This window comes from Empidonax traillii, unplaced genomic scaffold, assembly GCF_003031625.1.
Source record: "Empidonax traillii isolate 1590-97213 ecotype Southwest subspecies unplaced genomic scaffold, ASM303162v1 scaffold175:size1888319, whole genome shotgun sequence".
Taxonomy (NCBI): domain Eukaryota; kingdom Metazoa; phylum Chordata; class Aves; order Passeriformes; family Tyrannidae; genus Empidonax; species Empidonax traillii.
The window spans coordinates 489,808-507,112 of NW_020955368.1; the positions used below are offsets into that span (position 1 = coordinate 489,808).

General features: G+C 46.7%; 1 protein-coding gene across 3 annotated transcripts in view; it reads left to right on the top strand.

Annotated features, from left to right (window-relative positions):
- The first annotated feature begins 858 nt into the window (after positions 1–858).
- FGFRL1 (fibroblast growth factor receptor like 1) overlaps positions 859–17,305 on the top strand; it is a 173,423-nt gene continuing 156,976 nt past the window's right edge. The window contains exons 1-2 of one of the 3 annotated variants that reach the window (XM_027885965.1): positions 859–1,197; positions 2,371–2,480. In XM_027885965.1, coding sequence (XP_027741766.1) covers positions 2,420–2,480 — 61 coding nt within the window. In that variant the 5' untranslated portion in view covers positions 859–1,197; positions 2,371–2,419. Of the gene's footprint in view, positions 1,198–1,883; positions 1,993–2,099; positions 2,238–2,370; positions 2,481–17,305 lie in introns of those variants that run through there. The other 2 variants (XM_027885967.1, XM_027885964.1) reach the window with 2 other exon arrangements.

The window sequence follows — 17,305 nt, forward strand, 5'->3', positions numbered from 1 at the left end:
TAAGAAACTGACATCTCCAGAGTTTATTGTCCTGTTGGCTTAGTTTAGTTCAGGCCAGTTTCTTTCTGGCATCATTTGCATCCAAGCCGAGAGATCAAAACGGCGCAACCGCTCCCCCAACTCTCCCTCGCTGCCTTCGCGGTGGGTTCCCACGGCCGGGGCTCTCTCCTGGCCGTGGGGAGAGAGGTGCTTTGGCAGGGACGGGTTCTGGGGTGTGGAGGGGGGCGTGCTGTGGGGTTGGAGGACTCCACCGCCGCTGGGCTTTCGGGGGCTCCAGGGTGTGCGGGGAGGGGGATGCTCTGGGGCACAGAGAGGCAGCGGGGTGTCACAGCATCGCGGGGGCTCCCGGAGGCCGGAGGGGTGGCGGTGGCGGGGTGCGGAGCGCTGCGGGGCTCCGCTGCAGCGGGGGCTGCGGGGCGCTCCCCGCTCCGCTCCCGGCGCTCAGGGAGCCGCCGCTACCGCCCCGGCCGCTCCCGCAAAGGGTTAAGGGGAGCAGGGCCGGCGGAGGGCGGGGGCTGCCGGGGGCTCCCGGGGATTGGTGCGAAGTTTGGAGCGGGGCGGCCCCGCACCGCCCTCCGCGGCGGCTCGGCCCCCACCGCCACAAAGCCCTGCAGGGAAAGTTGCTTTATCGCCGGTTTCTCTCGCCCCGGCTCTCCCCCCACCTCCTCCCTTCCCCTCCCCTTCCCCAGCCCCTTACCCCTCCTCCCCTCGCTCCTTAAACGGGATTCCGGCTGGGCGAGCCGCAGGACGGCATCACCGGGCATCCCGCGGCGCGGAGCCCCGGCGGCTCTGGCAGGTCCCCGCTGCCCCTCCCCGCATACACACACACACACACACACACACACCTACCCACTCTCAGCCCGGCCCGGAAAGCAGGAGAAAAAAAAAAAAAAAATTACAAGGTTTCCCCCCCTTTCCCTGAGCTCCTCGCTCCGCGACTCTCGAGTGGAAAAAATCCCTCCCGGGGCGAAGGGCGGCGGGAGGGGGTGTCTGTAAAAAGCCGGTGAAGGGGCAGAGCCGCCCCGTGGGGAGGGCACCCCCAGGCAGCCCCCGCCCGCCCGGGGACGGGGGGATGAGGTAGAGGCCGGCGGCGGAGCGCCCGCCGGGGCGCCGTGGCCGCGGAGGGCATGAGGCGGCGAGCGGCGGGGATGGGCTCCAGCACCAGAGCGCGGTGTTAGAGCCCCGGCAGCACCCGAGGTAAGTGTCCCCCGCGCCAACGCCCCCGCCCGGGACACCCCGCGGGGTCCCGGGAGACGCTAAGGCACAGCTGGGAGCCGCCGAGGGCCGGGGGAGCAGCACCAGGTGGCATCGCGCCGGGTGTTTCCCCCCCACACACACACACCTCGTGTGTCCCTCCCTCCCTCCCGACCCCAAATTCCCGGCTGCGAATGTCCCGTTAGCGGCCGCCGCGGGGCTGAGCCGCGCTGCGCCCCCGGGGCTGCCCCGGGGGAGCCCCCCGTGCCCCGCTCCCCGTGCCCCGCTCCCCGTGCCCCGCTCCCCGTGCCCCGCTCCCCGTGCCCCGCTCCCCGCCGCAAAAAAACGGGGAAGCGAAGGGCGAAGCGGCCGTGTTTGCTCTGCTGGATGCTGTACGCGGGTTGTTGTGTGTCCTGGGGGCACGGGGTGTTTAAACCGGGGAGTTTTACAAGGGTGAGGAATCCAGACAGTGTTTAGAGAGTGAGAGTTTTAGGAGGAGAACAGGGTGTAATTAATGTAAACCTGATCTACCCCGGGTGTGCGTATCACAGCGAAGGCATCTTCAAGAATCTGAGTAATTAAGTGTGGTTTTGCTTTGGGAAGCACCTCTCGAGCCCACGGAAACAAGTGGGGCTGGGGGGGGGGGGGGGAGGGGGGGGGGGGGCGAAGAAGAGGAAAGGAGGAATCAGTGCTGTGCAGAGAAGTCTCGGAGTGGAGGAAGGCGCGTACCCAGATCGGAGCCTGGCTGAGGGGCACTGGAGCAGCAACACAAAGTTTTCTGGGCTGCTGATGGGAGAGGTAACATTCCTCCTCTCCCTTCCCCAAGTTTCTCCACAAATTGTTAACCTGAAATCTTATTTTATGGCCACTTGCTAGTGTTTTGTTTGCCTTCCAGACTGGTTTTATACAGGATACGAAAGAATTATGCATTAACTGTAAACTTAGAGGAGCTTACTGACCTCAGTGGGTTCTTGATTTATATCAGGCTAAAGCAGAGAGGAGGGCAAAGTTTTACTCGCTGAGCACCAAGGAATGAATTACAAGTACGTTGCACTTTCATTTGCTGCTTCTGCTCGCGAGTCTTCGCAATAGGGTTTAAAACTCTGCAAAGTTGAGGGTTGTTTGGGGTTCCCCCCACGCTAGTAATTATTTTGCTCTCCTTTTTCCTGCCTCCAGGTCTGAGAGGACAATAGCCTGTACGATACAGTGGGATCTGGTTTTCAAAATGGAATTGCAGCTCGCGCTCCTTTTCGCAGGGATAATTGCATTTTCGGACTCGGCGAGAGGTAAGGAGACCGCGCCGGGGGAAACACTTTGTGACTCACACCCTTCCCTCTGCTCCGCTGGGCTCGTGCTCTGCAAACTGTGCCCTCGGAGGGACCCTGGAGGGGAGTTGCTGTCGGCACAGGCTTGTCCCCTGCTCGTTACTTATCTTCTCAGGGGTTCAGGCTCGTGCCCACGTGAGGTGCCTCCTCACCTGCGTGGTTTCGGGGCCATCGTTTGGGATGGAGCGCGGTCGCTCCGGCTTTTGCTGAGGTCTCCGAGGCGCAGGTGAACTTCCAGGGGCTTTTCTTGTGCCTGTGTAAAAGTATACAGACAATTTTGAAGAAAAGCAACTGCATTCCTCTGTGGATCAGAAATACCTCTCCCCTCCTGTAATCCCTCCAGCCCCTGCCCCATGTATTCCCACTTACAAACTAAACAAACACATCCATTAACTTCCGCGGTGACAGACAAATGACAGTTCCTAACAGCGAGAGCGTATTTTAACTCTGAGACTCCAGCAGTTGATCAGATTTCAATAAACAGGTTACCTTACCAGAGGCAAATTGGAATATATTGACCTGGGAGTGATGGGGCTAGAAAAAAAGAAGTGTCTTTATGGAAAGGTGCTTTTAGCAAAGCTCTGGGGTCAGAGTGCAAGGAACAGTGGCTTCTCCTCCACTCTTGCCTAGGTTGTACCTTGGTGGGTGTTGTCCTTGGAAAGCCTGAATGGGAATTCATGCTTTCAGCTTCCCCACCTCTGGTTACGATGTAAGGGGCTGCTTGTTCCAGGAAAATGGGAGTATGACTTTAGGATGCAGATTGCTCCAGCTGCAATTCCCAACAGTATCAAAGTTTCATGAACTGTTGTAAGACCTCTAAATCACCCAGTGTGATGAAGTTGTGAATTTAAAGGTTTAAACTTGCCCTTCACTTGGACCGTAACTTGCCAAAAATAAACGTTGGGGGTGAGGGTGGGAAAGAAAAGGGGGAACATTACTCTGAAAGCCCAAGGTTTGGTTAGTGCGCTGTGCTTTTTTTTTTTTCCTTCTTGGCATTGGCTCCCAAGCAAATATTTTATGGAGGCAAAAGCACTATAAAATGATTTGGCTGGAAGCTGGATGAAAAAGAAAACAGTATATAGGCTGTTAAGTCCTGCAAGTCGGAATTCCCGGCAAGGTTTTACAATGGAGACTCAGTTTAAGTTGTAGGCGATGGGCAGCAGCGTATGAATTAAGATGACCTCATGGATGTATATTATTGCAATGGACCTGAGAAGTTGGTGGAGTTCCGGAAAAGATCTGAAGTGGGCAGGAGAAGACAAAAAGTTTTTTGTCTCTGTTGTGAGCTGAGTATTGGCTGCTTTACTGACTGACCCTGTTTAAATTTGGTTTGCACTTGTCTTGCTCGTACTTTTGTTGCCCCTGGAAAGTGAAGTGCTGTGGGCTGTTGTCACGTGAAGAAGTGACAGAAAATTAGCCGTGGTAATTTCAGGCCATCATGATTTTTCCTATGGGAGTGTCTTTTTAATAAAACTTTGATAGGATCATATTGGTAATTGGGTTATTTGAACCCTTTTCGGAACTGGAAAAATCCATCCTCTAAGTGTATTGAGAGATGGTTCTGGTTGTTTAAAATTATCTAGAAATAGAGTTTAAAAACCAGGACCAAACCCTTGAAAAATTCATTCGTGTGCTGATTTCAAGATTTACTGCTCTAAAAATATAGACTATATCCTGACATTGAAATCCTGCTTTGGACCTCCTTAAGGTTGAGAACATTTTTGATATTGGAGGACGTAGATGGAAGATGTGTATGAACAGAGATGAGACACTCTCCAGAACTTTGAAACCTTATTTTGTGCTGACAAGTATCTCCAAATTATTAGGCATTTACGTGGGGATAATTTCAGATTCTCTGAAAAATGTGCCAGACTGTTAACATGCCTGGAGATCTTTTTCCGAACATCTCATACAACGGGTTTGGCCACTGGAGGTGTGTAAGTGTTACCTGTTTCAGTCACTCAGGTTTTATAGACAGTTCCTCAGCCAAATCGCAGCCTGAGGTCATGAGGCTCTTCTCCGGAGGAAGAAGGGCTCTTTGTTTTGGCCAAACAGCATTTAATATCTGTATCCTGATTGCAAATCAGACATGTGTGGCCCAAAGTGTGCCAGCACCTCCTGATCCGAGGGACTGGAAGTTAAATAGGTGCTCGCTGGCTTGCGGTCATGTGAGGAAAGCGGCTGAGGAGGCTCTCTGGGGAAGCGGTGGTCCTTCTTTTCTACTCATATTAGGCAAAAGTAGGTTATGCTGGAGTTAGGGTGTTAATTTGGAGCCGACTGATGTCGTGCCCGTGCTCGGGGAAGGGCTGTGCCATGGTGCATCTGCACAAGGGGGCAGAGTTAAGTTGCCCACGCGCTCCGGCTTTGATATTTCCTGACAGTTGAATACTCAGCTGCAATCTTGCATTAAATGTTACGTTGTATTATTTTTAAATCTTTATTTAGGTGATGCCTTTTAAGGCAAAGGGCTCTGCAGGGATGACTGATTGGGCTAATGCGGCAATTATATTTTTCCACCTCCATTAGCAAAAAGGGGCGTTTTTCCAGGTTCAGATCTTTGCCTACTGGCTCTGTCCCTTCTTGTGACCCAATGTGTCTCATTGCTGAGGCAGAAGACGCTGAGAAAAAGGGGGATATCTTAGCAAACCAAGATAAAGTCTTAAGAAAGAGGCAGTACCTTTGAAGTATTGAGGCGAAGCAGAGGACAGGTCTGATTTTAGAGGTCCAAGTGCAGAACTGGCTGTGTTTGGAGGGATGAAAGATGAGATAACTCTGGCTAAGTTTGAACCAATGCTTTTGGGGTCAAAACCTAAAGAGTTTGGTTACAGGCTTGTCTACAACTGCAAATGCACTGGAATAACACTTCCAAAAAACTGGAATAACTCTCTCAGTGACCAGTCTTATTCCAGGCTAAGGATCTCCCAGAGGGAGTCTGTATCAGAAAAGTCTTCATTGGGAGTTATTCTGATAGTCTTATTTCCCTCGTGGATGATGACTAGAATGCATGTGTGCACAAAACCCACTTTTTGACAACAAAACCTGCATGTCGTGGTTTTTTTAGAGGGATTGTGCCTCCCGGCTAACAGCCAAGGTGTGAGGCAGCAGCTTCAGCCTGGTCTCCAGCCACACAGGATAATGTTAGCCCTGTACCTGGGATAACAGCACAGGTCCAGTGGCTTGTCTCTCGTGTCGCTCCATTCCTGTTCTCTCCAAGCAGCCCCATACTGGGCATAAAAGTCCTCAGTGCCCAGCCCTCCTCTGCGGGGATGAATGCCATCTTGGGTCACTGACCTTTAGAAGCTGTGTCCTGCAGCAATGTAGCTCCTGCCACTCCACACCTCCGGTCGGACGCAGGTAATAGAATCTGATATTTTCCTGCTTATGTTATCTCAGTGACGGACAACGCGGTATTTGTTCCGAATCTGTCAAGTTGCCATCATATTCGCGTTGGTGACCGTATATGGTAACGTTGGGATGTGTTTGGCTTGGTCCCGTGGCTTAAACCAGATTTTGCCTGGTATGTTTAGAAGTTTTTGGTAAGAGCAGTAACCACCCTCCTGTTAGCGAGTAAACTGATATTCTGCTGGAAACTAATTAGTTTGGATGTTGATTTCATTTTCGGTGCATTGCGTAGGGAGGGGAAGAACGGGACCTTAATTGCTTTCTGTTCTGGCACTTCTCTGTGCGACCTTGGCTTGCAAACCTGCTTGGTGCCTGCTTTACAGGGAATTTGCTGATGGGGCCGCCTCAAAATCCAATGGCTTCACGCAGAAATAATGTTATGTGCTGTTTTTGTTTCTCTTGATATTGAAGAAGAGGGAGTAGGATGTTAGAAGTGTTTTTTATTTCTTGGGAGTTGAGTTCTTCATTCTGATGAACAGAATTCCCATTCTGTAACTTTGGGGTTTATAGGACCGAATGGCAGTACACATAGGAAAGATAAATAATAATACAGGAGAGATGGTTGTTGGCTTCTGTTTTACTCCTTTATTCTTGTTGAGTGATTGCTACCAGATAATGATTAGGTAATTTCTCGCTTGTGAAAGAGAAGCATCAGAGTTCAGATCTAATATCCCAATTCAGATTTTATGTAAGACATAGCACATCTTCTGGTGAAGTTTGGGGCATTTTTTGGATCGTGCTCTTGGGGAACTTGCTCATGAATAATCTGTCAGCATGACTTGTACCTAGAGTCAACATGACGATCTAAGAAAATCCTGGTTATTTTTTTAAATGCTGGTTCCTCCCTTCTTCTGAGGCTGTCGCCTGCTTTAAATTGTGGCTGAGTTTAAATTTAAAATGCAGTGTGCGTCATACTGGAAAATTAGGGTTGATTTTATTTGTTTTTAATTAGGAATATTAAAAAACTCAGCAGATTGCTCAAATACATTTAGATTTTCCTTTAAGTTTTTATAACTCTGCTTTCCAAGTCCATATGTTTCTTTGACCTTCGCTAAAAGACGCAAGCAGCAAATTAAAACACATCTTTTCTGGGATGAACTTGTACACAGCAAAGGCTGGACTCCAAAGCCTGACTCTAAGCCACAGAAGAAACTTTCATATGCTATGAAGTGGTGCTTGAGATATTATACAAAAATGATTCTTTCAGGAAAAAAACGTCATTCAAAAATAAAAAGAAAAAGTAGAAATGACACTTCCTAGCAAGTAAGAACCCCTTTTTCAAGATTTGGGACCATTGGTGCTAATTTATTAACTAAAGATGAAGTTTGTCATTAGACATGAATTGGCTGATAGAGCTGATCCTTTCCAATGGCCTGTCTGGTAATTCCTTTTTGAGTGTCTATCTCACCGTGAGCGACGCTGGTACATCTGGGCTCAGAACAATCCTTGTGCTCCCTTATAGTGTCAGTACAGTGGAATCAGGATGTGCCTTTTTTGATTAATTATTGGAAGAGATAAAAATTTCCACCGAAAGGGGAAAACAATAATACAGAGGTTCTCTTGTGCCTAGTTTAAATTGAAAAAAAACAACACCACCACCAACCTTTAGTCATAGCTTTATATGTTCAGTGGGAGTCAAACCAGAGCAGCTGATTTTTGTAAGATGTGAAGCTCCCCATTTGTGTCTGTGGTGACTTGTAAAATCATGCTGAGCAAAAGATCTGTGTAAATGTAACCCAGCATTACAGGAGTTGGTGGAAATGTTCTTTTCTCCCCTTTCTTTCATCAACCTGCTCATTTTGTCTTGTTTCAAGGGATTTGTCTTACATCTGAACTCTTCCTGTGTTTTCTGACAGGCCGCTCAAGCTGAAATGCATTTGATCTTGTTTTGAACATTTAATTTGGATTTCTATTCCTTATCTTCTTCTCTGTAATCAGCCTTGACTTGGAGTTTTCTGTAATAATGATGCCCCCGTACATGTTTAGCTGGGTTGACTTGTTCTTATATTTTGCACCAAATTGGAACATTTTTAGTCATATAAGGGACTTTCTTGAGAGTGGAGCCAGTGTGGATGCAGACTTTGCAAAGACTGCTGCCTGATGCAAGCCTACTGAATTTACTGCTCATTGGTAGCAACTGTGGTACTATGGCAAAAGAAAAATATTTCCAAAAGCAAGCTTGAATAATCTGATCCTGCTGTCCCGATGTCATATGAGATAGGCAGATGCAGCCCATGCCAGTTTTAACACGTTAGGACCTGATTCAGAGCCAGTGAGTGTTGGTGCTGTGACTCCTACTCACTCCCATGGGCCTTGGATCCATCCCTGAAGGATAGCTTACCCAGAGTCCCTGTGATATTCACCTCCATCTGGATCCCTCATGTATGGCAGCAGAGGGGATGTGGGGCCAAGCGTGGCAGTTTGGATCCTGCCATCCGCCTGCTTGACTGCAGAGCTTGGAACTCACTTTTTTTCGTTCTAGAAGCTCGTTGCTGCTGCCACTGCGAGCTCTGGCTGGTGGGTGGAGCGTGCAGTGCTGGGGCTGAAAACAATTTGGAAATTCATTGCTTAAACTTTGGGCTGCCGCAGAGAGATTTATCCCCAAAGGAAGGGTGCTGTTCTGCGGGCAGTGTTCTGGGTGTGGAGGGGTCGAAGACTGGCCTGAGTGTTATTTAACAAGTTAATGTGTGCCGCCGAATCCATTCACATCTCTGATTTTTATTTCTTTTTCCCCCCACTTCCCAGTCAAATAAACACAGGCTGCATGAAGTTTGGTTGGTTGCCCTGATTGCACAGTCTCCCCATTGTATCGCAGTAGAAACACAGCATCCTGCAATGCTGTGAATAACCTAACATTTTATTTCATCCCAACCACTCCAATTTTCACGAAGAAATTCAGCCAATAACTCCAGGCTACTTCTTCCATTAAGTGTTCAAACCTAATTTTGAGCTCCACTAAGGGAAGGAGAAAAATGTAAATTGGGAACAGAGACTTCTTGGAGCAGGTTAATGTTTCTCAGGATGGCTGCACCTCTATTCTCAGCCTCTCTCCAAGCTTGATGGGACACAAGAAATTTCTCCTTATGTCTGGTAAATTTATTTCATGGAAGATTTACACAATCTTGGGTATCCTGTCATGAGAGTAATTCAAGAAGTGTCATACCCTAGATGCCACTTAGGTGGTATTGACTTTGGTGGGAGCTCAGTATTTGTGCATGTTAGATAAAAACACAGGAACAGCAGACAAATATGGAAATACAGACTTAAATTGTGCAATAGGCTTTTTTTTTTTTTTTTTTTTTTTTTTTTTTTTTTTTTTTTTTTTTTTTTTTTTTTTTTTTTTTTTTTTTTTTTTTTTTTAAATTTCGTATTCTCCTTGCTGAGTTTGCCCCACATGCCCCATGAACTGATAACTGTAAGGGTTAGGTACTAGTTTTGTGCAGTGGCACATCATCTTTGTGGCAACTGTGGGCTTGCTAGTTCTGCCCAGAGCAGGGGCAGAAAGAAAAAGCTGGAGGAAGACATGGAGGGAAATGTAAGCCAACCTCCAAGAGAAAATTTAGGCCAGGTTAGTTAATGTACTGCTGCTTTTGAGGGCTGGTGGTCCTTGGGAGACGATCTCGAGTGGGCAGTGCGTGGCTCTAAAGAGGAGGTTGGGATTCAGCTTTCCAAAATCTGTGCTATAGTTCTGTTTTCTCCTGTGTCCTCCCAGGTGCCCCCACATACAGATGTGAGGCTTGTGAGGCTTGTGACTGATATGTGACTGAGTAAAAACATCCTAATGTAAAAGGGGTGCTTTTGTTGTGCTAACTCCTATTTTACTGTTGCTTTGTGTGGATTTAAATCTTCCTTTTTCTAGACAGAGGTGGATGGGGTGAGACCAAATTGACCACAAAGGCAGGAGAAGGGAAAGCTATTCAGCCCCACAAGCTGCACAAACCAAAGTACTGGAGTTAGGCTGCTGAAGCACTGTGAACTGGTTTCTTACCCTCCTTCCTCTTCTCTAATAGATTTGTGGGAGTTGGAGTAATAGAGGAAGCTGTTTTTCTAGGTGGCTGTTCTCAGATCTGTTAACACAGATCTGTAACAGATCTGTAGCTGCTGGTTAAGCAATGACAAGTGTCAGAGGAGTTACGGGTGTATGAACGGCATGTCAAGGATGGAAGGGTTAATGAATAACATGATGAACCTCTGAACATTGTGGAATATCTCCCCAGGGAGAGTCTCTGTGGAAGGAAGAATGCTTGTTTGTCATTGACCAGTCGATGTAAAACTGGTGGCTAAAACTTCTTCAGAATGTGGATGTGTTTCTGAGAGGGGGTGCTGTGAGCCACCTTGCTCACCTTCTGGGTGAATCAAAATATTTCCTGTTCTTCTGCAGACTAACACAAAAACTAACACGGTCTCTTTATCCAGACAAGTAATACTAGGAAGTGTTTAATGTATTTTTTTGGGCAGTTTAAAATGGGGAAACTGGAGAAGAGTTGTCAGCTCCTCCAGCATATGGAGATCAGGCTCTGTGCTCTGATAAGTCATTTCATATTTTAATGTTCAGGGTTGCATTACAAAGGTGAGAGTCCCCTTAGGTTCAGTGGGTTGTGGCTGAGTAGGTGTGAGTAGGATTTAAATATGTAATCCTACCAGAGAGCAGAAACTGGAGCCTCGTAAGACCAGGCTGAGTTTCAGTTCTGCACAGTGTGGCATCACGCCATGGGAGGGTTCATCGTGATCTGCAATAGTTAATATAAAACTAGAATAACAGATCAGAGCTGATGAGTATCTTTCCTCCTCCTGGTATTCCCAACCAATCAGAAATGCAGCATTGCCGGGGTTCATTTCGTTAAGGGCTAATGAGAGTGAAACTTTCCACTTAATCATGTCCAGGACAGGTGTTTACTTTTCCTTGTTTGATTGACAAGGATTGTAAACCTGTTGGGGAGATATTTGCATGTGCAGGGAAACTGCCTTTGGACACTTGATTTCCAGTTGCTGGATTTGTTATCTGAAGGTGTTTGCCACTGCTCTCAGCACACAGCTATTGTTTCTGGGATACAAAGAGACACAAAGAAGTAGTAGAGGCTAGTCAGAGCATTTTGCTCAGGAGCTGCAGAAACCATAAGGTAGAGATGGGTCAGTGTTTTGTCTAGACCAGAGCAAGGTCCTGCTTGTATCCCTAAGGCAGAATGCTTTTCCTGATTCCCTGCGTGCTCAAACAGGGTTAGACCAGAGGATCTGAAGGATTTAAAACAGTATTTTGTGATGGTGATGCGTAAAGGGTTATTCCTGTCCTTGGAAATCCATTGCAAACACCAGACTAGTCCTTGTAAGCAATTGGTAAAGTAGATTCTGGATATTTCATTTGAAGTTAATTTCAGGGCTTTTCTCCCCTTTACAACTCCTGCTGGGAGGAGGATTGCAGATTCACAGGGATGGGAATCTGGCTCTTGCTTTACCAGTAATACCAAAGAAGAAAACAGCAAGGTGTTACTCAAAAGTAATCATAGCAATAGACCCGAATATTTGTAATCACTGACACAATATTTGTAATCACAATTTATTGAGAGTTTCCAGTAAAGAAAACAAAAAATATATATAAAAGAGACATAAAAAGGGCTGCTCAGCATAGGCCAGCGTTCCTCTTCTAGATACTGTCAGGAGACAAAGCTTGTCTACCTGAAGGCCACAGTCTAACTAAGTGGAGTTTCAGGCTTATTTTTCTTTTATCCTAGAAAATCCAATAAATCCAGTAAATTCTTTCAGTGTGGTCTTCCAAGAGTTTTTCAACCTCGTCTGACTCACAGATTATTTGAGTGCCATTATAGACTAGGGGTCAAGCAAGTTAATTCCCAGAACAGTATGCTGCCCTGTTTTCAAACTGTGCTAATCAGGGTTTTGAGTCAAAGCATGGTAGTTTGCTCAGTGAAATTATTTTCCTGTTAGAAAATTACAAATAGGGTCTGACTACTCGTATTGGCTTCGGTCACTGGAGCACTCACATCACATGCAGAGCAAAGCCCCCAGGGATGGACTCGCTATGGATCAGGGCACTGGTGGGGGCTCGTTTTCCAGTTCACAAGATTGAACTCGGGCAAACAGGCTGAAACCTTATAAAAGAAATGAAAGAAATTGTTGCAGTTACATTTTTACCTCCAACAGGTCGGAGGGAGGGCTGTGTGGAGCCCATCTGAACTGTAACGTGCATGTCCTTCCCCAAAGGAGACATTTGGTGGAGTTATTTGGTTACCTCTCCCCCTCACCTTCGTGTAATTGAGTCTTGTTTACTTTTTCCTCCTCGTTTCCCGAAGCTTATGACCACTGTTTAGGCAGAGGAAATGAATTAACATAATTTACTGTTTTTTAGAACAAGACACATTCCCTGCATGTATGTATACACACGCTGGCATTCGCCCTCCCAGTGCTGTGCAGAGGAGTGTGTTTACAGAGTCTGGGTCCATTTAGGGAGAACAATACCCTGATTATGGAGGGCAGCCTTTTCTTCCCAGAAACCACAAGGAACCATTCGCTTCAAGCAGCTACTGCCCCTTGAAGGTACAGTCGTCGTGAGCTGCTGGAAGGGGGGGAATAAATCTGTTGTGGACACAGACCAGCAGCATTGTTCGCCACGGAAGTTGGTTTAGGGCTGGGGGTGAGACGTGGTGTCGGGGTAAACCAAATGCCCAGTGCAGGATCTCCCAGTGTGCAGAAAGGTGTTGGGACTTGCAGTTTAATTTTCCAATAACAGCTGTGAGACCTCACGGGGAATTATTTGATGCTGCCTGAGCCGCCAAGGGAGCTGGGGAGGTCGGGTGGGAAGAAGATGGTAACTGAGTCTCCGTGTGGCTTTGGCCGGGCTGAGTTGGGTTGAAAGGTGCTGTTATGTATGAAATGCCGGTCATTTCTAATTGCAGTCATGCACCTGTGCCTGGTAGATAATGCTGGAGCTGTGTCATATGGAGCATTTGCTTCACATGATGTTGAGAAAGGTCAAGCACTTGATTTCTGTCCTTCTAAGTTGGCTCATTAGAGGCACAAATTGGACCACCCCCCCCCCCCCCCCCACACACACCTCTTTTGCCCAGCTGCAGCCACTTGGATCCTGGCAGTAAATCCTTCTCAGGTGTGATTTCGTGGCAGCTGAAGATGACTGAACTTGACCCCATCACTTTCCCATCCTTGTCCCACTCTGTTCCCGCCCTGGAACTCCCTTGTGCCATCGTGAGAGCTCTTCTGACCTTGCTGTGAGTGTTCTGGGGAGGAAACCGGGGCAGAAAGCCAACCTGGAAAAAAATGTGATGGTTTAAATTCTTAGGGGAGCATGGGCTGAGCTCGTGGCATATCACAGGGTCTCCATAGGCAGCAAGGCCTTTCCATTCCCACTTATGGCAGGAAGGCTTAGTACTTTGAAGGACTGGGTATTTATAGGAACATTTATAAAATTGCTCATTAGGAGTCGAAAATACAGCCGTCTCCCCACTGCAAAATGCAGCATTGCTTGGGGGCAGTGAATGTGAAGACTGAAAAAAATCAGATTTGGATCCTGAGTCTTCCCTCAGTGGATCTTACTGGAAAAAGATGGTATAACCATCTCACCCAGAAATGGTTCGGGCCATTCTGAACAGGCAGTAGTTATTCCTTGTTGACTTTGTGTCTTTGTTCAGCTCAGTTAGAGGGTAGAGCATGGGTGATGTGTCTGCGTTGGAAAATTCTGGCTTTCACACTCTGTATCACGACAATTTTCTGTTTGTCTCAATGTTCCCTTGAATTTTGGAGTGCTTTATAGGGAGAATGGGTATCTTCCTTCCTCTGTCTCTGCTTTCGGCTTCTGAGGGAGAAGGATCATTTTAGGGAGCTGGAAAATGCCAAGTTAATGCTGTCAGCATTTGCTGGCCCTCCTAGGGCATTGCCTGCTGCAAGGAAGGAGCTGCTCCATCAGGAGCACAGCTGGCAGCAAAGGTGTGCTGCAACCAGTGCTTCTGGTGACCAGATGCTCCCTCTGGTCCAGGCACAGCGTGCATTGACCCTGGTATCAAGGTGAATGTGGTGTGCCACCAGGAAGTTCGCCCCCAACCTTGGCTTTGTATCTACATGGACTTTTGACTACTGGCAGTGCTTCAGGAGGCTGCAGAAATAAGGCAGAGAAAACAACTTGTGAAAAATACTCCCTGTGGGTGAAAATATTTTTCCAGGGGAAAATATTTTTCCAGTAGGCTGAACAGGTAATGCTGCAGGGCTGCGTGAACAACGCTTTCAGGGGATTTCTGGAAGGGGGTATTTATGTTGGCCTGTGAGATGTGGTGCATGAATTCTGTCCAGGGATGATTGACACATGTCTAGCATTTTGAAACATGACCTGGCACCCCAGGCATACTGGGCTTTTGCCTCTTGATCCAATTTTTTGTAAAGAGAGGGAAGATCCTCTGCCTTGGAAGACTAAACTCTGGTACAGGCATGAAAATCAGAAAAGACTTTTTTTTTTTCTTAAATGTGCTTTAAAATCTGCCAAATCTTCTCATGCCAGGAGATGTCAGAGGGACAAGTGCTGGTTCCTGTTCTGGCTCAGGGACCACAGTAAGGACAACAGGAATAGGACAGTAAGAATGACTCCAGGGTCCATCCCTACATCTGTGATGGCTTTAAGCTGAGTGTGAGGGTGTGCAGTGATCTGGGGAAAATCTGAATCTTGGCAACAGTCCCTCATTCAGAATATCTGGGAAACACTGACCTGGGAGGTTGAACAAAAATCTTTGGAGTTTCTTTCTCCAGAAGGAAAAACAGCATCAAACTTTCACTGAGACAAGTGTTTGAAAGAAAAAATATGCAATGCAGAATTAAAAGGGAACCACTTAGTTATCAGACACTAATTGAAATAACAGCAGAGAGGAATAAGCCTGAATGCATTTTAAAGGCCTCTTGATTTGGATCTTTTCATTTGCATACTTACAGGCACCTTCCCTTTTACCTCTGCAAGTAATGCAGATACTATAAAGTGCAAAATAACCCCAACCAGCAAACACAATAACTTTTCTGAGGGTGATGAAAAATGCTCCAAAGTAATTGAACAAGTTTTCAGCTATAATTATCCCAGCCTTAAAACTGAGGCAGGACCTTCTGTCTGTGGCATGTGTTGGAGGTTATTTTGCTACAAGACAGATATTAAAGCAGAGCTTGAGGAGGACTGCAACGTCTGAAATATTTAGTATTGGTCTTGCAGACCAGGTCAGCAACTAAGCAGTGGTTGATATGATGATTACAGTGTAAGACAAAGTTGTTATTATAGCTGGTGTGATTCTTTTTTTTTTTTTTTTTTTTTCTGGAAGCCTTCCTTGTAGAAAGCCCTGTTGTTGTGTTAAAGGCTGTTAAACGCAGAACGAGCAACAAGCAGCTACAGACTTAAATTCAAGTTACTAACAGCTCTTTGTATAGAGACTTTGTTTTACTCTGACAAAGGCCCCCTCCAAAACCAGACCCATTGGTCAGCTGAGTGTTTTATTTACCCACGTACCCCTGAGAAAGGTGAGATCCCGTATTTGCCGGCAGTGCCCCGTGCAATGCAGATGTTCCCCTGATAAAGATTTCTTGCTGCTGCTACAATACAGACCCACAGGGCCAATAATCCTGTGCCCAAACCCTGTGTAAGCGCCCAGAGAGAAACAGATGCAAACATGCTGTTCATGCACAGGCTGGAGTCTTGCACTGCTCACCCACCGCGGTTCATGTGCGTGAATCGCGAGTCCGGTTGTCCCTTCTCTGCTGGGTACAAGTCAGCATTGGCTTTAGGGAGAGATGGGCATTACACAGTGCTTATTTTTTACATAAGCAGCCATCAAAAGTCCTGGAATGAAAAAAAAAAAATTACACAGGTTCTTCAAGCATTATTATTATTATTATTATTATTATTGTTATCATCATCAAGGTGTCTTCATCTGTGCTACCAACAAGGTCTGACTGCTCCCACGGGTTGCTCCACATCCTGCTGGAGCCCACCATAGGTTTCCACCTTCTAGAAAGGTGGAAAGAACAACCAACCTAAAATCTGAGTGAAGGAAAGAGAGAGGGTTGAGCAAGGCAAATTTTCACACAGTCACGAAAAAAGAGATTCTTCCAAAAGATTTAGTTTTTCTTGGAAAGGCTCGTGGTGGTTGTTGAAAGGGCATTTCAGTGGAAAAGGGCCAAGCAGCCCTAGGCAAAACCAACACCCTCAATTGAGAAAGATTTTTCAAACAGCAGTACTGTTAAGAAGTAATTAAAGTCAAATAAAACACGAAAAATGATGTATGACACATCTATTTGAATTCATCCCAGTTTGAATCCACTGAAACCCATGTAGCACGACACCGGAGGCACACAAGGGGAAGTTTAAACCCAAGGATTTCAATGCACTTTTGCAACTACAGAAGCTTCTGTTCTCAGACACCATTTTTACCAAGTATTTAGACACATAATTCAAGCACCTGAGGATTGCTTGTTTTAAAGAAGTGCTTGCTGACGACCTTCCATACTTTCAGCTCCCTTTGCTTCATTCCTCTGCCTCTCCTGCAATATTATCTCAGGCAAAACTTGAAAATAAACTAAAGAAAAGAGGATAGTTTTGGGGACCAGCTGTGTCACTTCAGATTTTGCTAGCTGTTGAGGAAGATTTGCGAGGACTCTCTGGGGGAGAAAAGGTCAGGTCAGAGGTAGAAAGCCGGCTCACCCTCTACGAGAGGCAGTTATAATGCCAGGGCAGCTCCCTGGGGAGTGTCTGTCTGTCTGTCTGTCCTTCCCTCTGGAGTTGACAAGAGGCAGACAGGCTCCCCCCAGCTGTTCCCTCTGTCACATTACAAATGAGACGCTGAAAAGCAGCCCTTGGCCTTGAGACAGCTCTTCTCTTGCTAACTCGTTCTACCCATCCATTAATGTCAAGCAAAGGTGTTTTATAACTCTTTTATAACTTTTTCCAAAGCAGGACCCTCACGCCCTTGCAAAGGGAAGGTCCAACTCCTGTGTGAGGTGGCTGCCAAAATCTGTGTGTAGTGAGTTATGTGCAAGAGTACACAGAACTTTTGCTTTTTGTGAAAGAAATGCTCTTTAACTTTCAAATTCTTCCACGGAGAGTTTATCCAAAAGGAGCAGCTTTGTTGTAAGTGAAGACTGGTAAAAAACGTCTTCATCCTTCCCCTTCAGGACAGCAGCACTTAACACCAGCCTTGGACGTGATCACAAGATCTTCATCCGTTTCTGATAAGTTTTAATACCTCGTAGTAAAGGCTGGTGTCTCTGCCTGGATTCCATCCTAGTTCCATTTCATTCTCATTCCTATTGAGAGCAAGCAGCATTTTGAGCCATTGTTCACCCTTGTAGCTCTTGGCATGTGCAATGGGTGTGAAATGTGAGGAGTGAATTAT